Consider the following 10,371-nt stretch of genomic DNA (forward strand, 5'->3'; position numbering starts at 1 on the left):
AATATTATGGTATTAGAGTATTACTGTAAAGTTTGGGCTTGTTAAGATGTTTAAATGTTTTTTTAAAGAAATCTCTATTGGTCACCAAGCCATTATTTATTTGATAAAACATGAATATTGTGAAATATTATTATAATTAAGAAAAATAAAAAAAATAAAGATAAAGAACAAGATTAAACTCATCTATAGAAGGTTATAACCTTGAGAAGATAAAGACATAAAGAAAAACAAACTTCTTGTTTATTTGCTTTGAGTTTATGACACAGGCATGAATCATAATTTTCTAAACGTTATTTCTTGCCATGAGCAAGCCTTTTATATATGCTTTAAAAGGTATATTTTTATTCTACAGAGTTTTTTATTGGACAAAGGAAGTTGAAGGTTTCAAATGCATAAAAGTTCATTTTCTCAGGGTTTAGGAGTACATTAGCATATAAATGATGTCAAAGCTGATATACATTAACAAAAGGTCATGGGGTTTTTAAATGTGCAAATACGTAAGTGTAGAGTTTCCTTATGATTGAAAAACGGCTCCACCGTTGAGTGGTGAAGATGTTTCAGCCTTCAGATGGAGAAGCTTCATCAGCCTGGATGTACTAGGAGCACTCAGCGAAGTATTTGGAAGGAAGGACAGAGCGACACTCTTTCACCTGCAGCATTGCCAACCTGAAGCACATAAATGCACATTTACTATGAAGCTCAGAGCTAGAGATCAGTCACAGGACTTTCTTGGGACTCAAGCCACTGCTATAAACAAGGTATTTGAGATCATATGTGACCCTGGACCACAAAACCAGTTTTAAGTTGCTGGGGTATATTTGTAGCAGTAGCCAAAAAAAAACATTGTATGGGTCAAAATGATTAATTCTTCTTTTATGCCAAAAATCATTAGGCTATAATGTAAATATTATGTTCCATTAAGATATTTTGTAAACTTCCTACTGTAAATATATCAAAACATATTTTTTGGATTAATAATATGTATTGTCAACAATTAATTTGGACAACATCAAAGGTGATTTTCTCAGTATTTAGATTTTTTTTTTTTTGCACCCACAGTTTCCAGATATTCAAATAATTGTATCTTGGCCGAATATTGTAGGACCATAACAAACCAAACATAGATGGAAAGCTTATTTATTCAGCTTTCAGATGATGCATATATATCTTAATTTCGCTAAATTGACACTTGGTTTTGTGGTCACATATATGCATTTGAACCCTTGCGAATGCATGAGTGAACTTACAACTTGTTGCTGCTTCCCGCCAAAATCTTCAAGCAAGCGATGTCATCAAAGATGTCATCATCAACGAGAGCTTTCAAGACAAAATAAAGACATGATGACATAAAAAATTGCTTGAATATATCATGGTGTGTTTGTCCTCTACTCACCGTTGCACTCAAGACCACAAAGGTTCAGCGATGCGCTCGATCCGGGATCACAGGCCACGCGGTCGCTCAGCTGGAAGATTCCCAACAGGTTCCAGGCGATGACATCATCACGCCCCTCTTCCCCCGAGCTCTCTTCAGAGCTGTCCTCCTCGGACATCGCCTCTGGACCACTTCCAGACGAGTCTGCAGGGATCTTTTCGGGGAAGAGACCATGGTGCCAGGTCCAGAGAGGCTCCTTTGCTTCTAGCATCTCAACGTTCTTGCCCTCGGGGAGAGATCTTGCACGTCTTCCCTTGGGAGGACTTTGTGGTTTAACAGGGATTATGTGTTCCTCTTCCAGTCTCTCATCATCTTCTTCCTTTTCTGGGGTTTTTTCCTCCTTTGGTTTGGGGGGAATTTGTAATGCAGGTCTAATCTCATCTTGGTTGATCTGGATGCTGGTGACGAGGCTGGTGTTGAAGCCGGAAGTGTTTTCCAAATTACAAACAACTAAAAGAAATCAAATTAATAATTTTGGGATGTTTGGTGATGTAAAATATGAATGGGATTTGAGAGCTACAGCAGAGGGTTGAATTTTTAGTGAATAATGACGTAAATTTGACAAAAATATCTTTAATACTGAATTCACAAAAAAAAAAAATGTATGAAACTTGAATTGTAAGAAAACATTTATTTATTGTTTTATGAAAACATGAAGGTCCCCCAGCTAGGAATGTTATTGTTATAAGAAAGTACCAAGAGCAATACATGTTTTGGGAATGTTTTCAGCAGCAAGTTTTATTTTAGTTTCCCAGAATGTTCTTCTAAAAGTTAGGATAACATTCTCTGAAAACATTCTAAACATGTTTATTGATAACATTGTTACAACATTATCCTCTAACATTCTAATTAAGATATAATCAGGAAGCTTCCCATTGGACATTGTGCGTGGACTCAAATGTTGCACAGATGTCAAATTTTGGTTGAAAGTAAAAACTCAACATTTGCCGACATCAATAAATAACTCCAAAAACAGTATTTCCAACTAAAATGATTATAAATCAGATTGACTTTATTTCTGTCATATATTTACAAAAGGTCTTACTGAGATTAACAAAGGTTTAGATGTTGATGTCTATTTAAAAGTAATAGTTTGGTTTGATGTCACCATTATGGTGATCAGTGTTTGGAATTAATTGGCCAATTTTACACGTGTGGTTTTAATGCTTTTCTTGCTGTAGCTATGTTTATTATGGCAAAAACATCAAGATAACTCATGATAAGATGATACTGGCTGCTTGATGATGTTTAAAAAATCATCACGTAGCAGTCTGGTTTTCTACAATCTAATCTATGGTATTAGTTGTACTTTTTTTATGGCAACTCAATGGTTCTACAGGCTGAGACCCAGCCGAATTTTAATAAGATTCTTTCAAGAACTAAAAAAAAAAAAAAAAAAGAAGAATTTTCATACAGACATCAAAAATCAATAAATGCATCTCAACAATGAATGGTGGCATGCTGCAATGCATTCTGGGTGACTCATACAAAACTCATCCATGGCTCGGAGAATGCATTGCAGCATGAAGCATGTCACCATTTTTGTATTCATACACTGATTCTTGATGTCTGTGTGTGTCTAATTATTCAGTGTTTAAAAGTGATTTGTGAGCAATGTGATTTAAAAATCACAGACAGAAATAATACAGATTATCTGATTAAAACACTGCTGGATCTTATGCTGTTGAACTTATGCAATACAAAGTTAAGAGTATAGATCTGACTCTAGATGAGATCAGTTAATCAGATCGCTACATGAGGATAGTTTTAACATCAGCAAGTAGCCAAAGGCTAAACAATTTTTTCTCACTGTTTTTGCCATAATAAACATAGTTACAGCAACCAAATAAAAACTAGCACTGAAAAGTTTGAGTCAAGCTGCCTACTGCTGATCATCATAATGGTGACGTCAAACCAAACTATTATTTTCAATAAAACATCAATATCTAAACCTCTGTTAATCTCAATAAGACTTTTTGTAAATGTATGTCAGAAATGAAATGAAAGCTGGTAATGCTGTTTTTGAAGTTATTTACTCTGGAGCTAGACATCAAACAAAGGTTGGGTTTTACTTTCAATCAAAATCTGACTTCTGAGCAATATTAGTCCACATCGAGTGTGATGGGAAGCTTTATTAGAATGTTAGATGATAATGTTCTAACAATGTTATCAGTAAACATTTTTAGAATGTTTTTAGAGAATGTTATCTTAACTTTTACCCGAACATTCTGGGAACTAAAATAAAACTAGGCCATCCCTACACCTAACTATCAGTGGGGTTTACGAAAATGTAGCTACAAATGAGATTGTTGAAATTCATATGATTTAGACACCTATTCGCCAAAATGTGAAATTATTTCAAATTTCCATGAGATTGTGTTCTGATTTTTGTCATTTTTAGAGCAGAAACTATGTACTCACGTCTAGCGATGTGTTTGTCCTTGGTCGTTTGGTCTCCAATGGATCTAATCACCTGGATCTGAGATGCTTCCAGCTGCTCCTTCAGCTCACATTTACTCATGATCCTTCCCTCAGACACACTGAACACCAGCAAAACCAGAACCAACGCCGCCAACATCTTCACGGAGAGAACGCTGTGGATCAAATGATAGCCTACAGAGAACAAGGAAATCCACAGAAATTGTGCACTGTTAAATCAATATCCTCTTTAACAAGTCCCTTTCAAACAATGTCCATTTCCACCTGACAACCTGCATGGACTATTGTATAATGCTAACTAATTACCAAAGAGCTATTAGCCTATTTAACAACAACAACAACAAAAATGGAAAGAAACAAGCTCCATTTTATAACATAAAGACCAATTCCCAGCAATAACTATAATGATACAGTTTTGTTGTAATTGTGTGCTCGAGCATTTAAAGTAGATGATGATAAGTTCAGTGGGTGCTTAATGGAATATTATCATCTGTTTAACGCAATCTCATGAATGGTGCAATTTTCTGTTTCTATTTGGCGTACTATTTGTCTTTCTCGTGCATATCATACGCATAAAGGGAAGGGTTGGGGTGTGGGTTACATGCAAATTTTTATAGGGTATAGGGTATGCCAAAATGCATATCCAACAAGGTGTATGTAATATGCACGCAAAACTGCGTATTATATGCACGTCAAATGTGTGCATATCACATGCACAGCAAAGTCAATTTCTGTGTACAAATAGCATGCAATATACAAAAAATAAATACAATTAATGCTAGTGATACACATTATCATGAGACCAACAATTTGTGATTTTTTTTTCTCACAATGTCAGACTCGGCAAAACTATCTCATGGTAAATGATAAAATCACACGAAAAATGGATAAATAAAATAAAATAAAACTGAAAAAAATCGAATTGTTTTGTTTAGCCCTACTCTCATTTTTGTTCTCAGCCAAACCAGGTCCAGAAATGGCCACTGTTGTCCTGGGTGTGTATTTGAGAGGAGATAAAAGGAGAGGCACGCTGAGCTTAAGTAGTATAAGTGGGCAGATGTTTATGTGCTGATAACAGCCCAGCAGACGTGAGACACATTTATAAAGAGAGAAAGAAGCTCAACAACTGCTTCACTGTCAGCCCTTGTCAGAGACACACAAGAGGAGACGCTTTCCTCTGTTTCGGCCTCAAATTAAATTAAGTCACTTTGTGGAGAAAAACACTTTAAAATGAGCTCCAACTGACACATTAGAGCTCCACGATTAAAAAAAACATGTTATAAACCACCACTACTCAAAACAAACCAAAATGTCATTAAGTGCTACTTGAAGTGCCTGTCGGAGTAAATAAATAATGGTTTTATTAAATATCAAATGTTCAAATATGAAAAGCACAACTTCTTACCAGAGGTTCTGCTGGGGAGATGCTCGCTGGTGATTTGACACTGGTCTGCTGGTCGTTCTTATATACACGCTGTGACCTTTAATCACATCAGCACTGTACGCTGGTCACACCAAGACTAATATTTAGGACAGGCAGGTCAACGTCTGTGACAAAAGCTTCATTCTTCCACTGTTGTTTACCATTCCTTCAGTGTACAGTGTACTTAAAGGGTGTTTGAATACTCCACATGTTAAACTCCAGTTGTCACCTGATAAGAGCCCCTTTTAGTTGTTATGTGGGTTATTCAAATACAGAGACGAGAGCCGCTAATGCAAAGTGTCAATAATCACACCAGTACAGTACCACACAATACACATTTGAATTTCTGATTCAAACTAAGTTTATAAGTGATGGTTGGATATTTTCCTTTAGCGTTTGATGTAAACCACAGAACTGAAGCATTATACTTTTGGTTTTATTGCCTCCAACATTCACAAAATCCCTCCTTATGACAACAGTAGAGGCTTTTGTGAAGATGTTATCTGCATCGGTTGCTCTGGAATGTTTTTGAGCCAGTTGCACTGCTGAATTAATGATCAGGTGCGTTCCGTAGAGTTCATTTGTTTTATGTTGGTGGGTATTATGGTTTGAATATGTATTTCGCTTTGAAATTTTGTAGATGATTTTCAGCAGACAGACAGAATCATACAATCCCATTTTTTTCTAGTAATATTTTGTGAACATTTTAGAGGCCCTTTATGTTTTATATGAGCTTAGAACTGGAATAAACATTGCTCAATAACCAAACTGTTCTTGTTGCACCAAGTCTGACATCAACTTCTGATGGCAAAACTCTTAGAAACAAAGGTTTGTTATTGGCATCTATGGTTCCATGAAGAACTTGTAATAGAACCTTTCCACAAAAGTTTATAGTGGTTCTTTACACTCTTAATAATAAAAGTTAAAAAAGGGTTTTTTTTCCCCAGTGATTCCATAAAAGAACCAATTCCGGTTCCCCAAAGAACCTTTCTTAGATGAACCATGCTTTTCATGGTGTGGAGATTTAAAAAAGCTAAAGAACCTTTTTTTTAAGAGTGTAGACTGTTCAAATGTTTTAACACTAAGAAAATAAACTATTCTTTTAAGAATCGTTCATGGAAACTGTATTTGGGAAATCAAAAATGGATCTTCTATATGTCATCTCTGTGAAAACCTCTTTTACGAAGCATTATTTTAAAGAGTGTGATGCACACATCTTGACTTCGAGCTGAACTCAAAGACGCAGGTTTGATGCTTGGAAGAGTTGTAATAAAATGTCAGATTTCACAACCGTTGTTTGTCACCTGCATGCTTGAGTGAACCAGACCTCAGCTGGGGTTTTTGGCTGACCAGAGAGAGGATTTGAGAAAGTCTGATCTATTTGGCGTTATAGGAGGCAGGTGTCAACACTTGCATTTGAAATGTTTTCATAAGATGAACAGGACAGGCCATTAAGATGATGGATAAACAGCCGTTTTCTGAATCTGTTTTCAGAGTGAAGGCTGCTGCTGTCTCCACATATCTTTCATTAAAAGCCCATTTTAGCATTCGGTCATTAATCACATCTTGTGTTCAGAGTGGCCTTGTGAAGAACAGAAAGCTTGATTCCTGCAGTGGACAAAGTGAAATAGATTAGATCAGAAAGAAAAATCTGAGAAATAGATTAAAAGTTTAGGTTTGAGCATTTGATTCAGAGTAAATAAAACATAGAGGTGAGTATTATTGTTCTACATACTTTACTACATTTTTTTTCAGGTATAACTTTTCCAATAACAAGCTTGCTTTTAATGAGTTGCAGTGTGACTAGACACTAGCTTCACTTTGCATTGCACTCACGACTTTACGGCCAAATACTTTTGATCAAAGCAATTCCTCTCTTTTTTTCCCCTCTCGAAAGAAACATTAAGGAGGCCAGTTCGTTTAAGTGAATTGTTTCACTTGACAGTTCCTTTAAATGAACTTCAGAGCAAAGTATTGACTGTATGGCATTTTACGCATTATTTTAACAGAACAATATTTCAATGCTGCTGTTTGTCACTGTGTTTTCAGTTTACTTACAAAATAATAAGTGCTTTATAGTTTATTTGATTGTATTTAATGTAAATAGTTAGTACTTGTAAAAGATATATAGTCATCTAAGTCGTTTAAAAAAATGTGAGCATTTTAAAGCTCTGCATGTTGAGGGTTTGGTTTTTTAGTGTTTGGTGCGTGCATGTTTGTGTGTGTGTGTGTGTGTGTGTGTCTGTGTGTGTGTGTGTCTGTGTGTCTGCGTGCGTGCGTGTGTGTGTGTGTAAAGGTTGTTGTAATTGTGGTTCAGTCAGGTCAACAGAGAGCAATGTTAATCCCACACACAGAAAAGCACAAAAGAACACTTGACCTGGAGGATTACTCTTTATTCAATTACATCTCTCAGACTCTTTTCCTCTTTCTTCTCATAATGTCTCTCTGTTCTTTCCTTGTATAGTTAATAAACAGCCTTACTGTAGGAACAATCCACAGTCGTCTATGTGCCACACTACAACTTATGAAGAAACACATTCAAACTCTTTCTATCTATCTGTCTAGTGTTGATTATTGTACCACACTATGTAGCTTATATAACCTTTATTGTATTTCATGCCTTGTTTCGTTCCAGATTCCTCCCTCATCATCTTGGCTGCGTGCACAGAGGAAAGCAAACACACGCTGTAAATCATCTTCTGTTGTGTGTTTATCACTGGCAACAATCTCAAGCACAGCTTCTGTTTATCTTGTATGAGCTGCTTTATGAGCTGCTTGCATTGATTTCTAGTCTGCACGTCCAAAACTCAAGTGCAGAACTCTAAACACAACCCTCTTCTTCAGTTGAACTTGTAGTTAATAAGTTGTTTCTGATTTTGTCTGTTCCAGCCCAGAACACACACACAGGCGCTCTTTATACACACACGCAGACTCATCTACAATATGCTTGTGGTGAGATGAAAGAGATGAGCTCAGATTCAAACAGGAACGTTCATCTTTTAATGTCATGCTTGATGTTATTCATCACATACACGCTCAGCATAAACGAGGTGTAAGAACTGCATTTTAATATTTTGATGTTTTCACCCCTGAATTTTTAGAAAACATGAAGCGATTCTGAAGAACATGGTGTTTGTTCACGCAAAAGCTGGCAATTCAGTCTCAAGTGTTTTTCAAGGGTGTTCTTATTGGTTTCTAGGTGGATATTTACACTCTCTGTGATCTTTTGGTCTCTATGACTTGAGTCCCTCCTTCAATGTAAATCTGGGATTTCTTTCACCTGTTTTACAGTTCAGCAGGTGAAAATCATAAGCTTGATAAAGTAACAGCACCCTCTCCTTAAAAACAGCATTATTTGAGCTGTAATTCAATGCACTGCCATTAAAATACTTATTATCATTATCTTTCGTCCAGTTTATTTTTCAATGCAGAAGTAAGATGTTTTATTTTCACATTTTTATGCAAATCCCCGATGTGACGTGTTATGATGTTTATATTAAAGTCGCCTACCAGAAATCCACCTTTAGAAGAACCAAAAGCTGCTTCATTGTGCTGGCTTTATGGAACTAATCCTACTTTCAAGAAGAGCGGTTCAGACAGAACAATTCATTAAAAAGGGAATATCTCTGATTTCTTACCTGTGTTGACTATCTCTTCCTCTCTTATTGAAATGTAAATCAATAAGGTTACAAGTCAGTTGGTGGTTAATCAAACTCATTTCCATATTAATGAGGCTGAGAGAATACAGAGAAAAGGGGGATAAAACCAAACTGATTGACCGTTTTACAGGAAGAGGGAGAGAAAGAACAAATGAGCAGAAATGGTGGTGGGAGGGAGTGAAAGACAAAGGAGAAAATGAGGTTTTGAAGATGAAGGGGATAAAAGAGAGCTGAAAAAATTCAGCGGCGCGTCACAGGAATTAATTACATTTTAAAATAAATTCACATAGGAAACAGTTACTTTATATTGTAATAATATTTTATAATTTTACTGTATTTTTTAAATATAATAAAGTGAGCAGAAGATACTTCATAAAAAAATAAAATACTTACCAATCTCAAACTTTTGAATTGTAGTTCATTTTTAAATCATAAATAAATGATTATAATTACTACTTTATTCCCATGTTTTTATTTTTTTATGATGTTGAAATCTGCTGGGGTTTGCTCTTACAGGGCTGTGCATCACTGAAGTTCCTGTCCAAATAGTAAGTGTTCCTAAAACCTTTAGCTTTGACTGAAAGAGTATAGTTGCTAAAAAGTTGCATGGATTACTTATCTTCAATTTCCTTATCCTTATTTTTTTTTTTAACCAAGTGCATGTTTTTTTTTTTTCAAATGCATGCTTTGATTTCTTTTTTTACATCAGGTCATGCAATAAAAATCTTTTAAAAGTTTTTATTAATGGCCTTCCATGCCACAAAACCAATCCTGAGACTGTGGGGATTCAGGATTTGAAATGTTCCCAGGCGAACAGCAAACCCCGACTCAATTTCAGTGGAGGCATCACACACAAGAAACAAAGACTCAAGATTGATGAAATAATAAATAATAGTAAATAATTAATTTGAGGTATATTCTAGGATTTGGGTCATCTATGATAACCGAAACCCATTTAGATATGAATAAGAAATCCCAATAAGGATACATGTGTGTGAGAGAGGGCAGAGTTTTCCGACATCTTGTAAACCGCCTCATAAAGCTCAATTAGATTCAAAACTAAATATTACCATTTCTCTGGAGCACAAGAAAGCTGAAACACAGGCTGATCTTACCCTCCTTCAGCCGTGTGTCACTTACGGTCCGCTTTCACTGCATGAATCTGTCTGTAGACCCAAAAAAGGTAAAGACTGATTATAATAGAGTCTGACACTGGTGTACATTCCAGTCTGACACAATTCATCAAGATCTCTTCTGAGAGTTCAAATATGTCTCTAGTTGTAAAATGACGACGGGGATAAATGCATTCGGTCCATGAGAGTCCCTTGTAAACACTGTGGCATGGACGCTTGTACTTAATGAAGTGAAACAGACTAGAAAAATAAATGTTGTTTCTCAAACACTGGCCATTCTTCATG

General features: G+C 35.8%; 1 protein-coding gene across 1 annotated transcript; it reads right to left on the reverse strand.

The window, feature by feature from the left end:
• Positions 1–218: 218 nt before the first annotated feature.
• On the reverse strand, positions 219–5,400 carry LOC113075087 (uncharacterized). Its single transcript, XM_026247810.1, has 5 exons — positions 5,277–5,400; positions 3,854–4,045; positions 1,394–1,882; positions 1,248–1,317; positions 219–666 (listed from the first exon to the last, which is right to left on the reverse strand). The coding sequence occupies exons 2-5, from the start codon at positions 4,008–4,010 to the stop codon at positions 597–599; spliced, it is 786 nt and encodes a 261-aa protein (XP_026103595.1). The 5' UTR covers positions 4,011–4,045; positions 5,277–5,400; the 3' UTR covers positions 219–596.
• Positions 5,401–10,371: the final 4,971 nt, after the last annotated feature.

This window comes from Carassius auratus, unplaced genomic scaffold (genome assembly GCF_003368295.1).
Source record: "Carassius auratus strain Wakin unplaced genomic scaffold, ASM336829v1 scaf_tig00016366, whole genome shotgun sequence".
NCBI classification, from domain to species: Eukaryota; Metazoa; Chordata; class Actinopteri; order Cypriniformes; family Cyprinidae; genus Carassius; species Carassius auratus.